Source organism: Chamaea fasciata, unplaced genomic scaffold (genome assembly GCF_029207755.1).
Source record: "Chamaea fasciata isolate MVZ Bird 193981 ecotype frontalis unplaced genomic scaffold, bChaFas1.0.hap1 SCAF_6, whole genome shotgun sequence".
NCBI classification, from domain to species: Eukaryota; Metazoa; Chordata; class Aves; order Passeriformes; family Sylviidae; genus Chamaea; species Chamaea fasciata.
This window is the reverse complement of record NW_027094091.1, coordinates 39768752-39796720: the sequence shown is the minus strand read 5'-3', so window position 1 is coordinate 39796720 and position 27969 is coordinate 39768752. Positions and strand designations below refer to the sequence as shown.

Here is a 27969-nt window from a genome sequence, read left to right as displayed (position 1 = left end):
TTAATCTAAACAGTAATACACTCTTAAGAAGATACTACCAGAGTAAAACTTTGTCAGGAGTGTAGACAATTAACTACAGAAATGTTAACCAGATTGTCCTCTATTGCTACTTACTTTTTTGTTTATTCCAAGATAATATTTTTTTTTCAAAACACTGATCACAAATATAAATTTTAGCCAATATAAATTGATACTAGAAACTATTCAGACTTTTCCATAGTTGAATAAAATACATAACAGTATTTGTGATTATGTCTCACCCAGTCACCACATGTCACAATGACTTTTAAACCTCTATAAAACACAGATTCTAGAAACCACTTCTTAGATAAATCTTTTCAGGTTCTCCTGTCTAGCTTTTTGACGAGACCGGGAACAGCATTCAGCTGTCTATGGTGTCAAGTCCTGTCATCTCTGGAACACTTCCTTAGCTGAAATATGAGCTTTGCCACCGTCCCATCCAGGACTGCACAGTTTCACAGTTTATCTTCTCAGTCATCCACAGAATATGCCAATGCACATTGCACATGTAGATTTAAAATTTAAAATAAAGTTTTCACAAAGTTTTAGAAAATCAAACTTAGTCTCACTTTCCCCTACTCCAGATCACTCTTTTCTTGACAATCCCTCAGAATCTGGATTTATGGTGCTGAGCCATCTCATCAGGCTTCAGATATGGGAAGGCACATCTAAAATATAAAAATTCCTACTGAATGTCTCCTGAAAAATTCCTGATATGGAAAAATGCTTCTTCTTGATGACACTTTTCATGAAGAATGAAGGCAGATGACAAAAGGAAAGGGGGTGTGTTGGAATGGGACACAAACGCAATGAGACACATAACACGTAGATTAAAGTTTGCAGTCTAAGCTCCAAAAGTAGTCTGACTTTAGAACATCAAGCAGAATCCATCTCTAGAAGCAGTCCATGATCTCCTGCAGTAACACAGCTTTGCAATAAAGGCACCCTAATCAGATTAAAAATCCACATGCTCAGAACAGAAGTATCCTGAAACTGACAGCTGTCAACAGCATATGCACAAGGAAGAAAATACCAGGCAAGCATATAGTGATGATACTGTTTCAGCACCCAACAATAGAAAATTGTCAGGCCAGAGGCAGTTTATGGGGATGACACTAGCATTATGAGTCAGAAGAGTAAATTATCCTGGAAGAAAAGGAATATAAACCAGCATTAGCAGGCCAGTAAAATGAAGAACTCAATAATCCACTAATTCTTAATCTGCAGTTAGGAATTTCACAATTCCTAACCACAGATTAGGTTTAGCGCTAATCTAAAGAATACTTTAATTTGGAATGGAGGGAGTGTTTTTCAATGAAGAAGAAAGAAAATAAAGTCTTGTCATCATGTTTTTAAACTAAGGTGATGCTAAAAAAGAAAACCAAACCAACCCCCCCCCGAAAAAAAAAAAAAATCCTGTATCAAATTACAAAAATTACTACTTTTTTTTGTGAGAAAAAAAGAACTAAAAAAATGTAGATCTCAGATACTAATCCATTTTGACTCCTAAAATAAAAACTCAAGTTGTTCAAATCTATGAAAATGATATTGATTACCATGTTTTAAATCTGAAAAAGTATATGTTTTTAATTGATAGAGATTAAATCACTGCTGTCAGAGGAAAATAATAGTAGCAATTATGACAACTCCACATTTAATCCAAGCACATAAGCACAAATGTAACGGATGAAGTTCTGGTATATGTCTATCTTCTCACACATACATAAAGTTTACTTACAAACAACTTCATCTTAAAATGTATATGAAATAAAGGCAGAATTTTCTAGGATGAAATAGGATCAGGCAAATTAATAAGCCCATAGAAGTTCTATATAAAATTTAGAAAATTGAATTAGAATTTATATTAAATTAAAAAAGAAAGTTTTTAATAATAAAAATTAGATTTCAATCATCTTGATTTCCATGGACACTCCACCCCCTGCAAACTGTTACATATTTTTTAATATGGATAGCAAGATCTACCCTCAGCCCAAGTGTCAGTTTCTTTGGTTTCCTCAAGTTGATTCTACTCACTTTCCTGGGTTGCTTACATCAAAATATGTAGCTTGTTTCAGCTATTACACAACTCCCATCTAACTGGTGTCTACTAAGTTCATCTCAGCTTGTACATGTCCCTGAACTCTTTCCCAGCTTCACTGGACATCACCATTTGCGCTAGTTTTCTCAGCTCCCATGTTTCTGAGAGAGAGATTTTCCCTAAGTCCCCTGTTACCCATCTGGCAGACAAAAGGCCAGATATTCGCCACAAGCTGTATCAGCAGTGAAATGTAAACTAAAATTCTGCCAAAAATTCAGTCACTACAAAGCAGTTTGTCTATCTTTAATCTCATTTTTGATCAAAATCTGGGATGGATGAGCAAAACAGTTTATGAACAAAAGACCTGATATTAAAGACAATTTTTAATAGCAGACTATATTCAGTTTCTCCATTGGATACTTTCAACACCTTTTAATTTTCAGGAGCATACAGAACTCTAGCTGTTGTGAAAGCTGCTGATTAGCAAGCATTAACTACTGACAAAAGACTTTCTTTTCTTAACATTCACAAATGTCTCTGTCGTAACTTTGCCCTTACATTCCACATTGAATTTCATGTAGTAAACATAGGTCTAGGTAGACAATAATAGGGCCAAAAGGTGATGTTGAAAAAATCCAAGAATGATAAAAACACTCCCAACTTTCAGGACTAATTCAACCCTAAAAGACACCTCACACTGACATTTTGTTATCAACTATATTCATTGACTAAACCACTGATAGTACTTTTCTTTAATACGTCTTTAAACCTTAAGATACAAATAATAAACCATGATGACTGACTACTTTTAAACAGTTTCGAGAATGCACAAAACGTTTATAACACCAATAAACATAAGGGAGGATTATACACTATATTTTCTAAATCCTCACAGGAATTCTAATGAGGAATAAAGCCAATTATGATTCATTATAAGATGAATTGCAAATGTTTACCACATCACTATCACAATGTTCACCCAGGACTGAAAATTAGAAATGACAAAAAAGGAAGGCCATAAAGTTGAAAATAATATTTTTCATTAAAACAGTGGCACACATAAGTGTTCATGAATGGTGTTACATGATAAGAGCACATTGTAAATTTTAACTCCGAATAAATCTGTTTAAATTATGCACCCTGTGGTGATGGCAAATTCAGATACAGAGACTGCTAAAGAATTAATAATAATTTTATAAAACAATTTTAAAAATACAACATTAACAAATTTTCAGGCTCTAATGGCAGACTGGGGTTACCATCAGAGAACTTCCCAGAGAAGTAAAAAAGCTGTATTTATTCAGCTGTGTGTGGGGAACACTTAGCAGAGTAGATCCCTAAATTTAAGCCTGAACTGGTTTCTACTATGAAATGATGAGCAATATGGTTAATAAAACAGTAGTGAACAGCATTTACTCTAGCCAGTCACTCGGAGCACTGTTGAACCCCAGGTAGGGAGGTGTGGATAGCGTGAGTGAACTGCAAGTATCTTACCCTGCATTCAAGCTCAAGACGTCAGGATTTCACAGACTAAAGGTCAGCTTACTACGAGTGGTTGCAATACTGTTTAACATTTTTAGTAGTGACTTGGATGACAGGACAAAATGGACTCTCAGAAATATTGCATCTGTCACCAAATTCAGAGGATCAGGAAGCAGACTTCTACAAGACTGCCCTTCAGAAGGAACTTTATAAACAGAAGGAATGGGCTGACAAACTGTGAAATTCTACCAAGACAAATGACAAGTCTTGCACTTGGGACAGAGTAAGTCCATGTAAAAAAACAGGGATTCAGCTGACTAAAAATCAGCTTTGCAGACAAGGATGCAGGTAGACCACAATTGGAATGTGAATAAAGGAGCTTAGCCAAATGCCTGTGAGAATTCCCCTCTGACATGTTCTGTGCTTCAATAATCTCAGCTATGAAGTAGTAGTCTTGAAAAATCTGAATTATTAAAATGCTAGTGGTTGGGGTTGCAAAAGGCAAAGGTGATCCAGTCCATGAAGCCCAGATGTATTTCTCAAAAGCTCTTAACAGTATCCCTAAAGTTTTCATCAAGAGCTTTGAAGGGGCAGCTACGTGTCTTACAAACTCTGCCAGCATGACTTCATGTCCCAGTGTGATTCTGGGGAGCAGTAAGTGACATCACGTAGTAGAGGCATGGGAAGTGAGCCAAAGGAAAGTTAAACTGCCCAGCGGTTCAACAGGTCTAGCTTCCCAACATGATACTGTTCTTTATCTGGATACAACATCATTTGCTCGAAGTACAGCTTCAATTTACTCCAGATTCATCTAAGACTATCCAGAACCTTTGAAAATGCATCCTTTATACTGAATATGAGGAATATGCAATCATGTCCAGCTAAAAAATTAATCTGAATTGAATAAACTATTCGTCTGATGCATTGCGCCGTATGGGAGCTTTGATTCAAAAGAAAAGGCAATTTTTTCACTCAAAAAACCACATTTGTTTACCATTACTTTTCTCTTTTTTCTTGTCGTAATTATCTGTCTTGTTCACTAAACACCGTTCAGCACCAATAATAAAAGACACAGACGTTTTAACAGACAAAAGCTAATTTTTGCACTTTACTTATGATTCATTCTCCATTCTCTTCATCAAATGAGACAGAACACCAAGGCATATGTGCAAAGATAATCAAAATTTCATAATGCAGTAACAAGAAGTCAAGTAAAGTTGAGGTAAAACTCTTTTAATACCTTAATTAGAGACTTAAAGTATAAATTATAATAAAAGGAGGATACCCATAAAAATCCCATCATCTAGCACAAGTGAAAGCCCAGCTTACACGGATTTAAATCTCCAGAGTATATGAATCTCCAAATTGAACCAAGTAACTGGAGGTCTAAGAGCTGCCATAGCCTCTTGTCTTTCTACAAGCATCGTTAACTATTTTTGCCAGGGACTCCCCAATTATTTGGTGTCAGCCAAGACAAATGACCAAGGATCAAGTTTTTCAGATTCAGGTTCTGAGGGAGTAGTTGGCAATCATAGCCTCGTCTACATCTTTTTGTTTAGCAAATTTCTTTCACTCTATCCATCACCGTATCCAACTGCTTCCTCATGCAATTTGTCTCTTCAGCAACTCTTGCCACCAGTGCTATCATCATTTACCTACTTTCTAGCTGCTGTCAAAGAAATCAATTGAAAATAATAGTGTCTCACTGAATAACACACTACCTCAGAAAAACTTACCAGTCAAATGCTCTAGGTGGGTCCACTGTGGAGTACAGAGATATCCAAAATGTCTTATTTAGTTAGAAGTAGTGACATGTCTTGCTGGAGATTTTTTTAGATTATATCATGTAAACTATGTGTTACACTCAACTTTTTTATCTAAAGTAGTTAGTTTAAAACTAACTCAGCTATTTTAATTAACTTGCAGCATAAATATTCAGTGCTTGACCTATACATTATCCAAAACAGGAGTTTTTTTGCAGTTCCTTGTTTCTATGGGATCTGTGAAATCATAGGGAAGTAAAGGACATAACCTCAAATATTATCAAATGCCCTCTCTCTGCAAGCCAAAAACATCTGCTTCAAATACAAAAATTCCACCATTGTAGATGTTTGAAAGAACCTTAAGAAAAATGTGATCAGAGAATGCTTCCTTATTCTGTCTTTCAGATTAACAATTGAATAGTTAAAATGAATCTCAAAACTTCTGCAAATCTAAACCACTCTTTTTCAATGAAGTCATAATTATGAAAAAATCCTAACACTGTGTTATACAAAAACAGAGGCGCAGAACAAACTTTTATTATAAGCTATACTTTTACTTTACACTGCACAAAGTGTATATATATGGCAATAACTTAATAAAAGGGATATTAGGTAAGAACAGACACTAATATGCATTAGAAATATCACATAATTAAAAAAGCCATCTAGTTCATTACTCCTTATAAGGTTTTCTGGTTTTCTCAGGAAATGAAGCTGCATGTTAAACACAGCTTTCTTATGCAGAGAACACGGAAGTGTTAATTCACTGAAGCAAGAGTAATAATTGGTTTTGACCTTATTTATTACAGAATATTTTGCTAAATTTGTCTAAACAAAAACAGGAGTTCATACAAAAATCAATTTCTATATGCTTGTTGTATTTGCACATGACTAGTTCAAGTAAAATCATTTTGTCTAAATGCTAGAAGTTAGCATAAATATTTTCAAGTCATTTTACTAGTATAGATCCAAATTTAATGCTCCCGTTTATTGCAAATGCAGATGATGAACACCACTACTGCACATTTGCTGTTGCCTAAAATGAAACATTTAAAGTGCTTCAATCTATGAAGTATTTCTGGAACTAATCAATAATGAAATGGGAATTTTAAGAGGAGAGTTGACAGCCCCGGTAATTCACAGTTTTATGCATGAAGCTCTCAGTTTATAAATGTAATAATTTGCCAATTTTATTTATTGTGTACCTTCATTTCACTTTCAAATTTCAAGGCTTTTTTTCCCAGAATGGTAATAGAATTTCTAAACATTTAAGATCTCCGGACCTGTTCTGAGTTCTGTAATAACGAAATTTTGTAAAAACTCATACAGTCCTGTCAGGAGAATCAGAAGCCAATATTTTAAAACACTAATTCAGATTAAATTAGCCGAACTATGAGTGTGGTTAGAAAGCCTAAAGCATAGCAGAACTACTATATTTCCACATAAAAAAAAGGGGTCCATGCAACTGTTATTCAATAGTTCCCTGAAATAATCAGACTAGAGTTATGCAGCAGCTCCTGACAGAAATCTTTAACATAAAACCAAGAATAAATGAAAGCAGTTTTAGTATGAAAGACATTCTGAAAAATCTATCACCTGGCCGACGTGTCTATTTACATTTAGAGGGGAAAAAGGAAGCAAGCAGAACTCAAGGTAGGCTCTGTTACCTGACTGTGCAGAAGCTTCTACTTTTTGTTATTTGCTGAGGAGAATTTTACTCCTCTTAAGACCAGGTGTTTCTGCAAAGGACCAAGACTTCATGTTGAGCTCAGTGACTCATTCTGAGCACAAGGACTTTGGATATTCTGCTCTCAGCTTTGCATATCTGACATGTTTCCCCAAGATCAAAGCAGGCAATGGGCTATGCAATTGAGAAGATCAGCACAAAGGTTAAAGGACAACCTAAAGAGAGATGGGATTAAGCTGTGACTCTTAGCACTTCAGTCCTGTATCATACAGTCCTACTCACAGTATTTTCTACCCTTTCACAGACACCAGATCTTGAAATCTGTTGGCAGGTCTCTTATGAAGAAAAGTCACCAGAGGAGTTGCACCTGGACCTCCACTGAAAATAAAGTGATAAATTTTTCTGGGACAGAATTTCTTGAGAACAACTTACCAGGTGGCTTAGGTAGCAAACTTAAAAGCTGATTTCCTTGGAGACCTTACCTATGACACTGGTTAATTCAGTATTGAAAGTATTGCATGAAGGAAATTTAAAAAGTGCCAAACCTTGTGTACAGAATGATAGGCTCTCAACTAGTTAGCATTGCTCAGGTGTTGAGCACACAGGCTTTAGAGTACACTTCGCAGTTTTATGAAAATGTCTACTCATTCCTGGTAATGTGACAATAAAAGAAATTATTAGGTAAAGACTTGTACTCAGAAAAAAAACCCTATGGCACTGTATAAATCCACGTTGCATGAGCAACTTGACTGCTTTTAGTCCCTCTCTCTGCAAAAAAAGTCCCAGTAAAACTTGAAAAAGAGCACATGAACACAACAAGAATGACCAAAGATGTGGGAAGTTTTCCATACAAGCAACTATAAAATGACTGGGGAATTTCAGAATGGAAAAGAGATGACTAAAAAGATATGTGAGGAACTTAAAGAAAAAAACCAAAACAAATACAACAAAACTGTTTCAGAAAAAAGAAATATGGAAAATTTGTTCATAGTTTCATTCATCATACAAAGCTTAATAAACTCACCAGGAGGTGTGCATAATGAAGAAAAACAAATAGCACTTGTCTCCAGGACACATTATATTGTGTATCTGAAACAAAATATTGTAGATGCTAATTCCACATGTGTCCAAAAAGTAAACAAAACTATGAGTGAGGCATCCATCAAGAGCTATTAAAGAGAGGCAGCCTCTGAGAAAAAATCACTAAGAAAAAGAATTTTAGAGAAAATGCTTTTATTTATTTAGCAATCTTCCATAGGCACTCTTACAATGAAGATACTGCAGTAGATGTATATATCTTCAAACCCAGAAAAGTTAACATGTATACGTTGTTATTCAAAGTAGGCATTAACTCAACAATTCATGAGCAAGAACACACATTAAAATCTTTGCTTAGCATAAAATATTTCTTAAATAGACTACTCAGGAAGTTTTAAAACACTATTAAAATTCCCTCCAAGAAATACATCTCTACCAGATGTCTTAGTTTGGAAGAATTATAATCATAAAACAAAACAAATTTTTTAAAAATTACACTTTCTCCAAACATTTATTCGTGACAGAGTGGCAAACAGATTACTTATTGGATGCTTACCATCTGAGGCAATCAGGTTCTCAATTCTTATACATAAAAAAGGCTTATGTGTATTTTTTTCTCTAGGTTTGCACTATTTTGCATCATCTTTTTAGACCTCTTTTGACACAATATTGCACTATGTAAACCTCTGCTTCATAGCCTTTGTATGACACCTTATTTTTTACTACAGTCAAAATTACATTTCCATATAAATCACTTGCTAACCTACTTAAGATAAGATTTGACACTCTGTGAGCATGATGTGTTTAGAAAACCAGCTTGAGAACCTACTGACAATTTAATTCTGTATATAACACAGGGACAGGGATATTATGTTAACCTGTCTCCTCATTTCCTTTGGTAGAAAATTCTTAGGCTTTCTTGTTGGGGGTTTGGGAGATGACTGGGTTTTTTTAATATCCAAGAGCAACTTCGTGCTTTTTTAATATCCAACAGCATCTATAATACATTTGGGAAACTCCAAAAATGTTTTTAGGCTGTAAATAGTATAATAGAATTATTTAGATTGGAAAAGATAATAACGAAAGATAATAAAAGAAAATAAAATCATCATTTCTAATTTTAATCCAGCACTGAGGAGTCCTCACTAAACCATGTCCCTAAGTGTCACAACTACACATCTCAGATAATATTCATCCAGCTAAATAAGGACTGCAGCCATCAGAGGGAGTGGAGACAGACAATTTCATCTATTTCATGATAGACAATTTTATCAAATATATGCAACCCATATATACATAAATATTCCTACTAAATTCAGCTCACATGTAACTCTTCAATGAATACATATAAACAATACTATATGCAATTATGAGATGCTTACTTCTGAAGATCTGGAAAGCCATGAGTGATGAGAATCAATTAGTCTCACAGTTTATAATATCAAAGACCACCAAAATAGCTTTAACTGGAGTAGCTGATATTCATTCTGCCCTACCCATACAGTTGTCAATATTTATATTGCGTTTTAGCAGCTTAAATTCTGGCATGACACACTCCTTAACTCTATAAAAACACATACAAATATTCTTAGCAGTGACGGTACATTAGAAGATACTTACAAACCCTTAGAGATCTTTGCTGTACTAACCAGGCAAATGCTTGATGACAAGAGATTAAGAAAAAATAAAATATAAAAAAAAAAGAAAAAAAAAAAAAAAAAGAAAAAAAAGAAAAAAAAAAAGAGCTTTTCATATATGTATTCAAATGCACCAAGTGCTCCTATCACTACTGGATTGAAGTGATCCTAATTTCCTGAGTAAAAATAACAACATGTAAATTACATTTTCCTTAATTCAAGATATACCTTCAGAAAATGAAGCTAAATACTAGTAAGAAATAAAAATCCATCATGATGGAATTCTTTTATCCAATCACTTACTGAATGTACTAAAAACAATTAGCATTTTCTAATATATGTATCAGCAACTGTTACAAAGTAGACCAAATGATTAATAGATGTGTTAAAGAATGATATTCTGCCTTAAAAAAACATATTTTTTGAAGTGAATGTATTTTCAAATGCTTTTGGGATGCCAATATCTTTTTTTTAAAATGTAATAAATTGAAAATTTTAATATTGAAAAATATTTTATCCAAATTTTCTTTGACATATTCTTTAAAATATTTCCTTCACTGTATACTTGAGTTAGCAAAAAATACATATGCACTAAGATAGTTGTAAACTGCAAAAGCATACAATATAAAAAAACCCTCACACTATGGAATCACTATATTAAAGAGAAAAAAAATATACCATACTCAAAAACTATGGAGAAATGCTACAACAAAACTCTTAACTGTCCTATTTTTTTGGAGAAATTGTTAGGAATGAAATTTCCTAAAATAAGAACACTTTACTTGAACCTAATCCATCATGAACAATGAAGGGAACTAGAAGGGTTTTTTCTCCAATATATTTCTTTGCAATGCAGATATTTTGGAGCCTATTTCTCCTTACTGTATGTAATGGACATTTGAGGGCATGCAACAAAAAACTTCACAGTGCAATGTAATGCATTTTCCTCTAAGGTCTAGTGAGAAAAGCTCACAGGTTTTGCAAAATTGGAATTATTATTTTTCTATTAACTCCATTTACAGAATTTTTTAAGTACTTGAACAAAATCTGTTACAAAACTATGTCTGCAGATTTTCTTTTACACTGGAAATGTCAGACATTCTTAAGAAATCCAGATGTCTAAGGAATTACTAAAAAGTTCTATATTCTTCTAATGATTTTTTCAGATTTTTATTTACCCAAATGTGAGAAGAAAAGCAAAGAAAGCAGAGTAGACAAGTTACTAAAAAATCAAAACCAGACCCCTTGAAAAAACCCTCAGATCACCACCAACAAAACCAAACAAAAACAAAACAAAAAACCCAACCAAAACCCCAAAAAATAAATCCACAAACAAAAAAGAGCAAAAACCCAAACCCAATGAAGTTCAGAATAAAACTACTAAGCAACACTTTTCTAAAATGAACGTTAGTGCTTGATTTTTAAAAAGCACCAGGAGGCAAAAAAAGCAAAACAATGAATAGATTAATCAAATAGCTTTCTTACTAAATAATACTTGATGAGATATTAATATTCATGATAGTTCCAGATGAGTAATTCTGCCTTGAAGTAGAGATACCTAATGTTCTTGCTTGTGGATTAGCTGGCAATTGTCATCTTTAATGCCCAGTCATTACTCCTTATGTTCTGATAGCATCTTTCTTCTCTCCACCTCACCTCCATTAAGAGAGCTTCCTTTAAAATAGCTGATAAAGGCAACTTATTATGAATTAATTTTTTAAATTTTCCTTGAAATTTCCTTAAAACATCTAAAGAAAGGCTTTTGTGGATGTTGGAACATCAGTCATAGCCTCATCTTACAGGTACACTGCTCTGCAGAGAGGAAAATATTCTCATAATTCCCAATGTAACAAATGTATTAGGAGCAATGATATAACTCACCACAGATAACTGATTCCTGAGAAATAAGCAATAGATCAGTTACTGAGGTACTTTTCTAACCGTAGCCAAATATGTATAATTGTTTGGTGTTACCTTTTCCTCACCATTCTCCAGAACAAACTCTCTGGGAGACATACAAGACTTCAGTCTCCGGCATTTCGAGTCAGTAACAAATGCCACACAAGTCAATCTCTACCAAACCTCTGTCTGAAACAAAGCTACTATAACTGAGGTGTTTTGTTCCAGACCTCATCCTCTGCAATCCTGTATCTCACAGTGCTATCTCTAGTGACTTACATCACCAAAGCAGGCAAAAGCTTCCAAGTAAATGCACTGATGGGATTAGAGACCAGCAGATCAGTTCAAGGATCATAAACAGAACCTCCTCGTTTCTTCAGTATGATGCCCAAAGAGCCTGTAAAATATTTATTTACTAAAGCAAACCTATGGTGGCCTTAAATTTGTCACTTGATTCCCCAAAACATGAAGAAAAATCAGTTGGCATAGAAATGAATTGACTTAGTATTCATGGGAGAAATTTCAGGCACACTATTTCAATCCATGAAACAATACTTAAAAACTTAGATATTTCCTTGTTTCTGATGATCAGTTTGAAGTTTGGTCCACTCAATAGAAGAGGGTGCATTTTCCTCCAGCTAAGATTTCTCTAGACTGAAAATACATATACCACAGGTAAGAATTTGAGAGATAGATCAGGTTGAGCAAAAAATATTACTATGAAATCCAATAGCTCCTGCTCAGTATGATGTTAACTGGTGTTTTCAGAGGCTAGTGGTGAAATATAACACCCTCTGGAACAATCTAATATGCTCAAGTTGTTGCTGAAAAGGAATTAATGCTAGCAGGAGACAGAATAATACCTCTTCCTCCCTCAGAAAATGTTTTCTCTACTATTTTTTAACATATTTTACTATTGAAGACACATCACAGTCATAAAGCTCTGACTCAGATTATACACTAAATGCAATATTTGGGACATATTGAATTAATTAGAAATATAAATTACATAAGGGGGTTTTTTGAGTTAGCCTTTGTGGACTTCAAGATAACTTAAGGAATCCAGTGGGAAGTCTCATTTCTTTCATTGAGTAATTCAGTACAGGCCTTTTTAAAATTTAGATTTCATTCTAGGGCTGTCTAGTTGGTTGTTTTTTGTTCGGTTTTTTTGTTTTGTTTTGGGGTGGTTTTTTGTGGGTTTGTTTTGTTTTGTTTTGTTGTTGTTTTTTTGGGGGGTTTTATTGTTTGTTTTTTTTTAATTCTGGTCTATTTTGTTTTAGAAACAAGGATTCATATTTCAAAAAAGAATTTCTGAACATGCACCTGTAATTACTGCATTTGACAACTCAAAAATTATTACAAAATATTATAATGAAAGTAGTGATGTTTCAGATTATTTTTTCAGGACTGAGAGAATGCAATAACTAAGCATATATGTTCAGAATGGCCACTGTATTTATAGGAACTTTTGACTGGGTCCTTTCCAAACGATTCAAGTCACAACAAAGCACTGATTTTGACAGTCATATTAGTCACTGGCCACAAAGTTTCTCCCAGAAGGTGAGCCCAAAGCAAGTTCTCTAATTTTGGACCAGATCAAAAACTTCTGTAATATCTGCTGTTACTGGAGGTATATAAATCACTTCATCAACAAGGAGTGCTTGAATCCCAAATTTGGTATCTGTGACCTGAATTTAATTTCAAAACTGAAGGTACTTTTAAATATATACAGCATTAGATGTACAGTAGCAACATATAAGATCCTGAATTATAGCTGCACAACAGATTAGATACTGTTAACAGTGTTGAGCGATGCCTGAAAGTAATTCCAGCAAAACTACAGAGCAGTTAATAGAAGAATGGCAGTTAGGTCATATTTTGTTCTGCCTAGATAATTCTCACACTTTATTGTACGTCATGGGGTAATTTTTACAGTCAAGTCCTCAGTGTCCACAGCTCTTCTGTGGCCCCTTTTTCTGAGCATAAGACAACATCAAGAACACTAACAACAGAAATCAATTCTGAAAGACTTTTTTTTTCTTCCTTTTCTTGAAGGATGTCAATTGTTACATAGAGAAGTTAGTTCATTTATGTACAATAAATTTGGGGTTTATATTAATAGTATTCAATCAGTTTTATTCATAAATGTCTTAATTAGCATCATTCTTTTTACTGAAATTACAAAGGGAATTGCCTACATATACATCTGCTGACTGATCAAACAGAATAATTTATTACTATTTATTTGCTTGTGGTATGCCTTGAGTTATTACAGCCCACCACAAAGGCCACTTGAAGTACCTGCTTTGACATTTCATTTTGTATGGGAGGAAAACAAGTAAGACTATTTTAGAAAAGAACATTAGAAGAAAAACAAAAAGAGACAACATTTACAGCAAACACAAAATTATCTTGACACCACAGGAGACACTAACAAAAGAAAGAAAACCCTTGAAATATAAAGGAAGCACACTGGTTGAGATTTAGTTTAGTTTATAGAACATATAAACTGTATTCCACACCCTTTTTAGCTTTTGTTCAGGTCCTTCATCCCAGGGCTTTGCCTGCCCTTTCAGAAAAATTTAAATATATCCTTCCCTGTCTAAGAAAATGTTTGCTGATAAAAAATCCTTTAGCTTGGGACTGGCTGAGGAAGGAATCCAGAAAAGCTAAACTAGACACTAAGATGGAACTGGATCACTTTTAGGATACAATTTCACATGATGTGGCCAAAGAAGTGGAGGACTGAATTATCTGATTCCTTCAGTCCCAAGCTCCCAAAATCCAGCTAGAGCTAAACTTTCTGCTTTATCCACTTCTGTTAGAGGAAGCCATTATTCAGGTTCCTCTCTGCATACACTATTGATCTAGTTAAATTGTTATGGAATATAGCAGACAAATAATTAGGAGATGGATGCTACAGCACCAAAAATTACCCCTCATGATATGAGTGAAAGCAGCCCATACCAAGAATAATGTAGTGGCCTTGCCAACAGGTAGAACCTTATAGAAGCCAGTAAGCACCTTCACCTGTTCTGTGAAGCTTGGCAGAAACGTTCAAGGCTGAGAGCACCCTCTCACACATATCCTTTGTTTGTTTCTGCCTCAACATCTGACCTTCTGAAGGGGGAAAGGGATTTTTTTTTTATTCCATTGCACATAGTTATTTACATTTGGCTGTCCAGTCTAATGTGCATCTATTTTGTCATATAAAATGAGACTGTCAGAAGCAAATCACAGAATACAAGTAAGCATGTATATGTATGTATGTATAGATACAGAATTATGTGCATATTATTACCTTTAAAACAGCCTATGCTTCATCTTTGCCCTTAAGGTGGTTCCTTTTCAACTGCTGGAGTTAAAAATAGAAATGCCGGTATTTTTGAGGAAAATTTCTAATTAAGTATGCCAATGCAAAAAAATCCTACCTGCAAATGCTAATGAAACAAGACTGATAATTCCAAAGATAGGCATTCATATTTAAATAAAATGCAATTGCCTAATTCTTTAAAAAGAAATTGCTGTAATAGAGTCGCTTGTTCAACACCACAGTGAAGATAATTTTTAATACTATCTGTTTCAAAATCTTACCTGTGTTTTTAAATACTATTTGAAATCACAGCTGGAAAAGTGCACACTAGTAGTATGCTTGATTATCACTATTCCCTTTTTTGGCCAAGGCTGAGGGCACAAAATTCCCTTATGCCTTCTCTCACACCTTCTCCAGCCTTCTCATTTTTTTTTTCAAGTTATTCTATGCTTAATAGAGAATGCTGATGGACAATTACCTTTAGAAAAGGAGAACTTTTTAATGTTGATCAAATTCAAATATGACTTAAAAGATATTTTGCTAACTACTGTACTTTTTTTTTTTTAGCCGTGCTACGTACAAACTGGCTTGAAAAGAGCCCTTGTGGTATTGCCATGCATAAAAACTGTGGTGCTGTGACCCCTAAACCCTGCCCAACCTCGATCACCTTGCCTTAGCATTTCCGTGTTCATATGACTCCGATTTCTGTTACACAGATGAAAACAAACAAACAAACAACTACTTTGAATTCGTCATGGAAGCTTTAAGTTGGATCAATTTCTCCATCACTGCAAAGTCAAATTTTCCTCACTGCCATTTTGAGTGAGTAAAAGTCAGTAACACATTCTAGTAGTTGCACAAACTTCAATGAGAACTTGACATTTCTCAAATCCACCCCTTCACTACAATTAGGGATAAAGGCAATTCCACTAGGAATAGCAGGTATTAAACTGAGATTAGTTTCCATATGTACATGAAAATGGTAGATATAAAGCAATGAAAAAAAACATGAAAAAAGCACTGCCAAGTTCAATTGATGGGATCGAGCAAGAGGGCAAAAATTCTAGAAGACCTTTTTTTTTAATTAATAGTTAAGTCTTTTAAATGTCTCAAAATAACAAATAAAACTATAATATTTTAGGAGACAATCCCCTGAAAATATCATTACTCAGTTATAATCTTTCACTCATTAGATAGTAATGAAAATAATCTGGGAAACAACTTTCCTGTTTTGCTTTCTGTTTGTTCTATGTGCTTGAAAGTTTCTGAGCTGGTGAAAAATGATCTTTTCGCTATTGTAAAATGGGATAATTTTAAAGTTATGACATATAATCACAATGTAACATAATAAGAAAAAGAATAAATAATTACAGTATAATAAAACAGAATGTAAACTTGAAAATATTAGGTACTTAAAGAAAACCCTGGAAAAAGAACAGGTTTATTTCTATTTGGAATAAATATTAGCAAGCTTCCTATGTCACTTATTGAAGAAAATTAAAATGTTTAATTATTTTTTAGGTGGATGCTTAATTGAAGAGATATTTTTTGTGGAATAACGTGTGGAAGATGTGTTGTGAGTACTGTACATTTCCATACACGGATCTGTTTCCATGTCTATATTAATTCTCTGTATCCTGGTAAATCCAGACTTGGCACTACTAGTAACATCTCACATGCTTTGCCATAGGCAAACAACACAGGCCTCTGGAGAGGGGCTGTCACATTTACTTTACCTTGGGTTGGCAGGGCTTGTGTGGAGAGCTTGGTTTCAGCTCTGTATCATCTTGCTTAGCCAATAAGAGCACTAGTCGAGTAACCAGGTGCCACATTCAATTTGTTTTGGTTTCACTTAGTTTAGTATACTTTTATAGCATTATATAATTTTTGTTAATACTGGTGAGATATTTTGAATTCAGTCTGGCCTACCTTAAAATAAAATGAAATGGAACTACAGTGAATCCTCAAATTTATTTCAAAAGTATTTATTTTATCTTCATTACAGAGCCTAATACTAGGTCACATTTCTTTGGCTTTCTGGGCACACAACATACAGGGAAGTAGCAGCTGGTTTCAGGTTTTATTTTTCAATATGTAATGAATACATCTAAGTTTTGTTAATGACATAGAAGAATGAATCTTACTCTAGAAATCATCTTCCAAGATAGCCTTATACTTCTAAATAGAGTCTTTTCCACTATTCTGCTGCAACAAAGAAACCTAAATGATTCCTAATCTTATATAATCTAATGTTTTCATTAACATTCATATTCAGGCAATGCTTAACATACTATATGGAAATTATTTTCATTATTCAAAACTCTATTTAAAATATATAACAGAAAGCTATTCTTATGTCTGGAGTATTACAACTATACAAAATAGTCCCTCAGAGACACATCAAAATCTTATTTGGAAGAACAATGTTATGCTTCCATTAATACAATGTTTGCAAAAATCATGCTAATGCTTTAAATATGTCTTTAACCTTCTTGGACTGCTGTATATTATAAAGGCTTCTATATCAATTTCTACATCCATGCACTTAATCAGGATCCAAAAGTACAACATGTAGCCATATAATCATAGCTAATGTGTGTGTTTCTATAGAAGCTATATAATTCTGTACATTTTTGTAAGCCAAACTTGTATCACAACCTATAAAAAAGAAATTAAGGTATCTCCTAGGGTTTAGCTACTGCAGATGAATTAAATTACCTCACCATGACAATGCCCTAATAGCTCCCATTTTCTTCCTCCACCTTATTTCTTGGCTGTGCTCACACTTCTTTTGCATGAGTTATGGTCTGACCCTTCACTTAATCAATTCAGGTCACACAACAGGATTGGGGTGGGATGTGGAGGGCGAATATTTTTCTGCTGACTTAGTGACTCAGAGGAGAAACTGTGTTAGGACACTCCAAGAAAGGCAGTCAGATAACGTTAGGAAGCAGGATCAAGTTATTTTTAGGAGCAGTAAGTAATTCGTTCAGCTAAGATGCATCACAAAATCACACTTTTTGAAAGACTTTCATAGAAATAAAAATCTATTTCAATGGTTAAAATTAAGATACTTTCAGGCAGTCTGTCTTGATAATTCATTTCATGTTCATTCTTCTTGCTTTCCATGCAGCTATTTTTTTTTAAGTTCAAATCACTACTTTATAGTTAAAAAATGTAAGCAGTTTTTATCCCTTTTTCATTTGATATTACCTAAAGTGGCTGAGTCCTCATCTGCCCAAAAATAAAGTACAAGAAGACTGAAGCAAGAGCCTGTAATTACGCAAAATGAAGATACATTAATAGACTAGTCAATATATAATAAGTAATTATAAAAAGAATTCAGGACAAACTTGATCTTCTGTGCTGCCATGTTACTGAGTTTGGAACAACAGCTTTTAAACCAAAGCCAGATTTCAAGATTGAATCTTAAATTTGAGGTAGATAAGACTGAAAAATCATCTATTCTAATCTGGATATAACAAAATTTACAGGTATTACCTTTAACGCGCTGTATAAAGGCTCTTAACATCTTGCTTCTGTCTGCTAACCCAGTGGTTTGGTCAAGATGTTTGTTTGTACTACAGGCATTTGTCCCGAAACCCCCCTGGCATCCAGAGAACAAATACCTTGCAAAACTACACCAGAAATCTTTATCTCCTTCCGAATCCTGTGAAGCCATAAGGCATCTAATAGAAGTGGTCCTTTTTTTGCTGTGTTTGTCAAAAATGCTCTTATCAGCACTCATAAACAAAGGGTGTGGGGAGGACTTCAGTTCTATTGATTATGGTGTGGTCAGTCTTGACCACACTACTTGCCACTTGCGCACCACACAGACTTATCAATGCACTTTGGCATCAAGAAAGATTATGCATGAATTCTCCATTACCAAAATCCATCATAAATTTAGAAGATACTGGGTATCATTGATTTCTGCTAAAAAGTTTTCTGTTATTTCATGACTATTAAATTGTACTAATTTAAGTAGAGCATCCAGACATTTCAGGCTTCAAAAATCAAAAAACCACCATTTAGAAAACAAAGCAAGAAAGACAAAACAAGACTCAAGGAACAGGCTGGTCTTGATACTTACAAAAAGCTCTATAGAGTTCTTCTAGAGCTAGGTGCTTGTCACCGTTATAATCATCATATTTCAGCAAATCGAACACAGAGCAGTCAGATGGTTCCTTGCCAAGCTCATCCCGTTTTATTACCTGACAAGAAAATTATAACCATGAAATTACATTTGAGCTCTTAGAGTTCTCTGGTATAATTAATTGTTTCTAATAATCATTTAATAGATCATTTTAAGGTTGCTGTGGGGCAATGAACTGCAGCTGTGTAAAGTCAGGGATTTCCAGTTACTTTGAAATTATTTATTACACTTTTAAAAGTTAATACTGTTAGGACAGACTCTCTGAAATGACACAAAAGTTTTTTAGAATATACACTATATATATACATATATATATGTAATGGAGATAGACTGAAGCACTATAAAGACACTGGGAATTTTAAAGCTGATTTTACTTTATATGTACAGGAATGGTGATTAAGAAACATTCAAAAAAAATATTCTTTTTCCAAGTCTAAATGGCATAATGACTTTTTCCTCTAATTTCTAACCACAGAAGCCAAATGCAAACACTTTCAAAAATAGCTAATATAAACTCTTACTACCCTACTAATTCTATCAAGTTCTTACAGGCTTTTGACAAGCCTATTACCTTACCAAAACCTGTTACATAAGTAGCTGACCTGAAAAGGCTCCTGTTTCTCAATGGGGACACATACAGTTTGTAAACAGATCAAAACTAATAGCTGTTGGATAATTAATTCAGATGAACTTATCCCACAGAAATGTTCTTTAATATATGCACCATTTTGTTTTATGGCTGTGTATGTTGTAGACATTTACTTAGATTCCTGCAGAGGAATTTTGAAGATGCTGAGAGTGATTTAGAATTGTTATATTACATGGGGCATGTATTAGAAGTAATACCACATAACTGAAAGAGCCATAACTAATAGAAACTTTTTGCTGCAATACTGCACAGTTTACAGTTTTATATTAGGCAAAGAAAAAAAATAACATTAATTATAACAATACATTAAATTATAAATTTAATATATATATTAAATTATAAATTTAATATATAAATATATATTAAATATATAACATTAATTTCTAGGTAAAATAATTATTCTTCCAACCCCTTATTAGTCTCCTATGAAAATTGCAAAACCATTGTTATATTTGTATGAACAGAGAATATCTTCTGAAAAACAAGAAATACAGGGGCTTTTGTGTTTCATTTGTTCTGCAAAGGAATTCATTCAGTTACTATTCACGTAAACACAAAATACCTAGAAGAATAATAGGGAATAACAGGAGCATTAGAGGGAAAAAAAAAAAAAGACACAAACATTTTATGCTACCAGAAGTAATTTCCTACATAATAATATAAAAGCATTATAAAGGATAATCACCTTGTTAGTACATTAGAGAGTATGAAAACCATTTACAAAGATAAGAAAAATCACTACAAAACCACCTTTTCCTATTATCAATTAAAAATACATACTATGCTACCTGAATATTTGTGCTAACTACTTCCCATCCTTTAAAAGCCTTTTTATTGAGTTCACATTAAAGTGAATTAAGAAAATATGAAATTGTGTAGATCTTGCAGCTGGTACATAAAGGACAATAATGTAGTCTGGGAAAAATTAGTAACTCTAAACCCATTACAGTTATACAACAACTACTAAATATGTAATGGTGTGTATTGGAAACTTCAGCAGTGACTGAAATTTCAAGGCCATGAACATTCAGTATGAGAAGCATTGTTCCTCTCATTGTTTTATTGATTTGAATGCTTGTTTTCACTATCTTCAATTGTACAAATAAGGATGAAACTTTACACTTAAGGTTGAAGAAAACCTTTTTTAAATCCCCAAAACACCTGGCTTTATAGTACCACATTTTAAATTTAAAAGTAGTGCAGTCAGCTTCCATTCTTTGAATTCAAATCTGCTATCTGTTCAAACTGACCAATTATAAATGAAAAGCAACATATTTTTTAAAAAAAAGAGTAAGAATTTAAAAAAAAATGGATAGAACGATTCTGTTATTTCAAATAATAATACTACAGACAGGTACATTTTATCACCCTGGCAATTATTTAATTTTTGTCGACAGTAAACCTATCATTTTGATTACAGATAAAAGATTCAATGTTTGTTGTTGTATTGATATTTTATGCAGGTGATATATTTTGGAATTTGGAAAATACACTCACTGTGAGTCTGTGAGGATAGATTTTAAAAGCTACAGAAGTGATTTCATACAATGATTAATCTTAATTGTCTGTGATTTCTAATAAGAGCTGCTCCAATCTGAATTCTCTTGTGTGGGATCTAGCCATCTCCCAATTTTCCAGTGGGATCTGTGGATCAGATCAACTCTGTGACCAGAAGAAAAATGAACCTTCATGGAACTTTTGGGTTCTTGGGTGGCTTTTCCTATCCAAGGGGAGAGAGACTGAGATTCTATCACATGAGATACGACTCAGAACCAGGTATGACTCAGAGTGTGGGGATTTTGAAAAATTACCTGCTTCTGTAGCAACATGAAATGCAGATCAACTGTGATATGAAGTTACAAGCCAAATGAGACTCCAGCAAAGCCAATATGACTGCCTGACAAATTAAGGTTGCACGCTTCCTTACAGAAGCTTTTTGCAAGACATTACTTAAAAGTGTATGACAAATAGAATAAAATTCCATGTGTATGATACACTATCACGTAATCACACTTGTGTTTCACAGATGATCCAACAATGCACCTTAAATTTTAAATTCCATTAATCTATAAATTTCTGTCCATGGAAAAGAGTAAAATGCAAGGAAACTGTTTCTTAAGCCAAATCTTTAAACCCAGACTGTCTATTCCTTGGTTAAACTGAGCAGTGATTTCTTAGGGAGGCAGAAGGAAAACTGACAAAATTTTTAGCAAGTCACAACCTAGAAATAGAATATAAAGGTGTTGGAGGTTAGGTTTGTTCCTTCTTTCTCTAAGGAATTTTTTTCCCCATAAGTTACCAAGGAGACCAAGTGTTGGATACTTGAGAGTACTTAACCGAAACAAAGAGGTGGACAAAGTTGGAAGAGAGGGATAACGCAGGTAAAAGACAGAGCTTGAGGCAGCTGCAGGTTTTTTCTTTTTCCGGTGTTCAGAGAGAGAGAGAACGGCTGTTGCTGGCTGAAAAAGTTTCACTGTGGCCAAAGAGATCCAGTCCTAGGCAATCTACTATCACTGGTTTGGCCTGAATCCTGAGTTTTCTTTGCCATCCGTGGGAGCTGGGCCGGTTCTGCCTCGCCTTCGGCTTCTTCGGCGCTGCTCCTCTTGCTACAGTGTGACCTTGCACCCCCTGCGCTGCGGGGACATCCTGCCCCTGCCTGCTGGGACACCCTGCCATCCCAGCTACCAGCCCGGGACTTTTCCACTGTTTCAGCTTGGTGCTCTGAAGATTCTGCAAGGACACCAAAACCAAACTGCCCTGGGTTTTGTAAAACAAAGCCCTCAAGGTTCTTGGTACTTTTTTTGTTTGTTATTAATGCTGTAGTTGTTTGGTGGGGTTTTTTTTTTGTGTTTGTTTGTTTTGTAATACATACTAGTAAAGAACTGCTATTCCTATTTCCCAAATCTTTGCCAAAGAGCCTCTGATTGTAATTTATAATTGAAAAAGAAAAAAAAAAAAAAAAAGGGGGGGGGGGGGTTTACACTCTCCATCCCAAAGGAAACTGTAGTTGTTTTTTTTTATTACCTGGCAAATACCTGTCTTCCCAAACCAAGACAAAAGGTTAAAGCCTGATTAAGATTGGCTGCACAATTTGATGATTGTGCCATACAAGTCAAACATGAATTATTTTCTTTCCAACTTTTTAAGTTCAAAATTCATACCAGAGAAGGTTCACAAATATTTATGCCCACAATTTTTAGCTTCAATTTGTATAAAGACAGTGAAGCATTTACTCTCAATATTATAAATTGATAAAAGTTGAAATATGCAATAAAACTATTAGTGGTTCATTGTTAAACACCATAAATACGGAAAACTTAGAAATTTACCTACATTTTCTAATTTAATATGTCTTTCCCAAAAAAAGAAATTTACCCATCAGAATTTAATACTCTTGGAAACATGGAGGAAGGATTTCCATTTTCTGGAAGAGATTAAATTTCTAGAAGATATAGCACACAATTATCTATTTCCTATGAAACACCATACTGTTACCTCACTTCAGAGCCTCTCAGAAATTCAGTCAGTACAACTCCAAATTTTAGAAGATTGGTAAAGGTAATCTGATTAAAAATGACAAACTACACATCAGAATAGATTGTTTCATTCCTTTTAATCTGATTTCTGACAGTCAAAATGAAAAATCTGCAGATTTTATGAAACTAGACCACAAATAACATTACACATCCTTCATTAATCCACCTTACCTGAAGTGTTATCGGTCAGTGGTTTTTTGTTTGCCTGTGATTAATGGTCTTTATGTACCTCCCCAAGGAAAATGCTACGTAAATACAACTACAAACAAACCCCTCCTTTAAATCAAATATGGTCACTCAGTCAAACGTGCATTTATCTTCCCTAAAAGCAAGTACCTCATCACAAGAGTGCCACTCAGTGCTTGATAAAACACCAAGTACATCAAACACCAGACATTGTGAGAACTGTGCTCCAAATTAATTCTGGCTGCATAAGGGGGGGTTCAATCACTTGTTCCACCATCTTCCACGGCAGTATAATGTTTTATAAATTAAAAGAATTGATTAATTATGAAACCAAATTGACAACAAAGGTTGGTAAATCGTTCTTTTCTTTAGCTTCTGTTAATCTAGTTAAATCAATATTCTTACCATTTACCACCACATTCTGTAGGGCAGCAACACAATCCTCTATTTGGTGTCTATAGTAGAGTGATACCTTTGATCTGTGTAAAGATACAGGACTTGTGCACAACAGAATGACTCAGAGATCCCTGAGCAAACAGATATCTGAACTGCTAAATCCACACCTAGTGGTCTACAAAGGCATGTGCTCAATTTCATTTAAAGGTATTACCTCAACACTATCCCAAACTAATCAAGTTACATAGCTCACAAAGAGACACCTTCCTGCAAACTACTCCAATGAGAGGCACATTTCCCTGCGTTTCCAATTCTGCACTTAGCAGGGGGAAGACCTAATCTGACTTGGAAGATGTAAATGTGTCCTTAGGTGTCTGTAAATATAATGCTATAGATGCCTAGCTCAGTGCAATACCAGAATAGGTATAAGGGCCACAGAGGCTGGATAAATTCTGCATCTCAGAACTAAACCTGGAACCACCAGCACTCTGAGCCTGTGGCTTTGGACTTAACCAAGGTAAAACAATGAGTGCAAACAAAATACTTCATATCCACTTCCAGTTTGCACCATTCCTTGAACCTTCTCAAGAAATGAAACTTGCTCCTGCTTCCTTCACAGCCTGCGAGAATATAATGGGAAATGCTGCTACTTGATAAAACCAAAGGCACCTAAGAAAGATCAAGATGTTAGAGTTTGTATGATGATCACAGAGTGTTTGTAGGCTTTATCTCACTACTAATCCCTAAGAGAGTCTTAATTTCCCCCAGTTTTAAAGTATCATGTAGGGTTTTACTTTTCTTTTGAACCTAGAATTGAATATAACACGTTTAGTTTTTCCTTGATTAGTGATGGTAAAAGTAGATAATGCAACCTAAATAAAATGTCCCTAATTAAGCGCAGAAAATAAACAGAACTACAAGTCAACATGAAAAATTTTCTTCTGCCTATGTAACACATAGTGGAAACCAAAGTTGATTAAAAACACAAAGAGGAGATAAACTCACTATCCTTTCTCTGAGTTCCAAGCCTTTCTAATAACTCTTAATAACGCCACTGATTAGATGCAAAATCAGAAGTTATGAAGGTAAAATTTAAATGCCATGGTCCAACCAAATATTTTGGTCAGTTCAAAAAACAAAGTCTGACAGAGAGGTGGAATTTATATAAGTAGTTCCTCTGCAAACAAGTCCCATGAAGTATCAGCCGGCATAAAGTGCAAAAGTATTATCATTAATACAGAAATAAAACAAAAATTACTTTGTAGTATTTTGTTTTTGCAGAATTAAGGATGATTTTTTAATAGAAATGTAATATATTTTCATTTGTCCTATATTAACCTAGTAAGTAAAAGAAATATATGCAGGTATTTGAAATTACAGATACTAATTCATAAATAAGGATGTTAACTTCTCTCTTTGAATCTAAAAACTGATCATTGAAAGGAGAGAAAGAAAGAGAAAAAACTATTTTTATTATTATTATATATTCAACTTGCTTTCAGGCTATGTCACTTCCCTTTTCTGTAAAATTTGGCTTTCTTAGTTACTAGTGTAAGAAAGAAATAAAAAAAATTCTATAAGTCTAATCAAGTATAGATTATTTCACTTCACACTCTTCTTCCTTCAAAAAGGGACTTGAATTTCATTGTTGAGCCAGATTAAATATTTTTATAGCCTATGCATCTTTCACTGTTGGCAAGCAGAAAAGGCTTACTGTTTATAAAATGGCAATTCCATCATGGTGGAATAGTTGCATTCATAACTGGAAAAACACACTTTATTCCAATGCCTACCCATAACACTTCTGCCCCTTTTACTCTTCTATACAGCAAAACAAATATACAGTAATCAAGCAGTCTACCATGACAGAAACACTGGTATTTCATTTACAAACTTTTATTAAATTCCAGTCTGATTTTGCATAAGATAAAATAAATAAAAATAAGTTTGTTAAGAACCGAATATTCATAACTAACCAGAAGATTCAGTTATCTACCATTATCTTGGATTCATTTAAAATGCATCAAAGTGCTTTAAAAACAAACCAAACCCTTAAAGGAACCACCTCACCTTCCTGGAAACGTATCTTGCCAGATACGTTGATCAGAGATTATGAAGATGATGAGAATCCTGCCTATTTCATAGCTCAAAGTTTGCAAAGATAGATACTCTCTCTGGTTAGTACCTACTTGTCAAAACAGAGTGGTCTAAAAGGTTAAATTCACAAGTCCTTTCAAAATCAAGCCACATCTCACTTGCCAATACAGGATTTGGAAACTAAAGCATTAAATGAGTCAGACTCAGTGGTTAAAGCAGTCAAAGAAGAAAAGAATTTATACTGGAAAAAAAATGTCCGTTTAGTCTGCATGGAGCTACATAACCCCACGGTTTTCCTATTACATTTACACAGTGTACTGGAATTAAAAATCTTTTTTAGCTGCAATTCTGTGTTGGACTATAAAGCCATGAAAAATATTATACCCAGATGTTCGAATCATTCAAACTGTAGACAAAAATAGGCTGCCAAATTTTAATGTATTGCTATCATACTTGAAGTATTAAAAACAAACAAACAACCAAAACCAAACCACAAAAAACCCCAAACAAACAAAAAACCCAAACAAACAACAACCCCTCCCCCCCAAAAAAAACCCCAAACCTTTCTTAGTATTTTAAATAGTGGGTTTTTTATAAGAACACTACTTTTGCTTTTTTTTGCGAGAACAATATTTTTTTTTCCTCAAGATGCAAATTCAACAGCTTTATGACTTTTGATCCAAAACACATCAATAAAACTGGAGTGTTGCTGTCGCCATTTCCAATCTCCAACTGATTCATTTCAATTTTACATTAGATAGGACAACTATATGGACACCTATGAGATAATAAATGCAATCCAAGGGCCTGATTACACAGCAAGATTGAGGAGATGTAAAATTTAAGATGCACTAGAAACTGAACTTCAATATTCACATGAACATAAATTAACTTTAGGAGTCCTTGTTTTCTACAGCAAGTATGCTGCTTTTCATATTCCCTTAATATGATGTCCTGGGTTGAAGTGTATTCTATCACCATCTTCATGAACTGTTGAAACCAGGTGAGGCAGTGCTCCCTGCCTCCTCCACTCTGGATTATCTTCTGTTAATGGGCCATCAGCACCTTTGCTACACAGCTCACAGATAACCCCCTCCTGGACTATCTCCTGTTAATGGGCCCATCAGGCCTTATCACATGACTCACCATCCCATTGTGGGATGCTCCGCCCAGAGGGAGGAACCAAGCATTCCAGCCTGGATATAAGCTGAGACTCTGAACACCAGAGGGGCACTTACCCACTGGATTCCCAAAGGACCCGAGCTACCAGACCTTTCTACAGGATCACTGCTTCAGGAAGACCACCTCATCTGGACTGCTTCCATCACTCTGCTCAGGTTGTATTCTGACTCTGTCAGTGGTCTTTTGTATTATTGCATCTATTCTAGTTTACTTTTTTTTCTTTTCTTTTTTTTTTTTTTCTATTAAATTGTATCTCTGACTTGGAGCCTCTCATTTGTTTTGCTTTCAAACCACTACATATGATTACATTTAAAATGTGTCGGGTTTGGTCTCCTCACCCGAGCTCAAAGATGGTAAAAAGTCTTTTTTCCCTCTGAAAGCCCCAAGCCAGGTCGCAAGAAAGAAGTGGGGTCCTCAAGGTCTTGTTCTCTTGATATTTCGTGTTGTTTATTGTTTCATACCTTAAAATGTTCTCCGTGCCCAGCCAAGATCTGAACAGCAGCTAGGCCACGAGGCGACTCCCCCCACAGTGGGACATCACAGTCCCTTTATACAGAAAGTTACATATCACCTGTTTACACTTATATTCCAATACCTATCACCTATACTAAAATGGTCAACTTTAATCTAATCTCCTTAAACTACTTTGTGCCACAGTCACTAAGAGATGGAGGCCAGGGGACAAGAAGGAAGAACTAAGGGCAACACCCTAAATCCTCTATCTTGTCCCCCATGTACCTATATTCTAAAAACTCAAAACTACATCATTTCTCATTCTTTACCAAACTAAACTACTTTTTTCACATCTTTGTGGTTTGTGATTCTTCCCTCAATGTTGGAAGTTGTTCCTATGGACTGAAGTCAAAGACAGTGTCCTCCTGAGCTCCAT

At 34.5% G+C, this 27969-nt stretch overlaps 1 protein-coding gene across 3 annotated transcripts in view; it reads right to left on the bottom strand.

The window, feature by feature from the left end:
• Positions 1–27969, bottom strand: part of FSTL5 (follistatin like 5) — a 385396-nt gene that overhangs the window by 98305 nt on the left and 259122 nt on the right. For 2 of the 3 annotated variants that reach the window (XM_066186047.1, XM_066186046.1), the window contains exons 6-7: positions 18972–19092; positions 18092–18151 (exon numbers count right to left, since the gene is read on the bottom strand). In XM_066186047.1, coding sequence (XP_066042144.1) covers positions 18092–18151; positions 18972–19092 — 181 coding nt within the window. The remainder of the gene's footprint in view (positions 1–18091; positions 18152–18971; positions 19093–27969) is intronic. The other variant, XM_066186048.1, reaches the window with a different exon arrangement.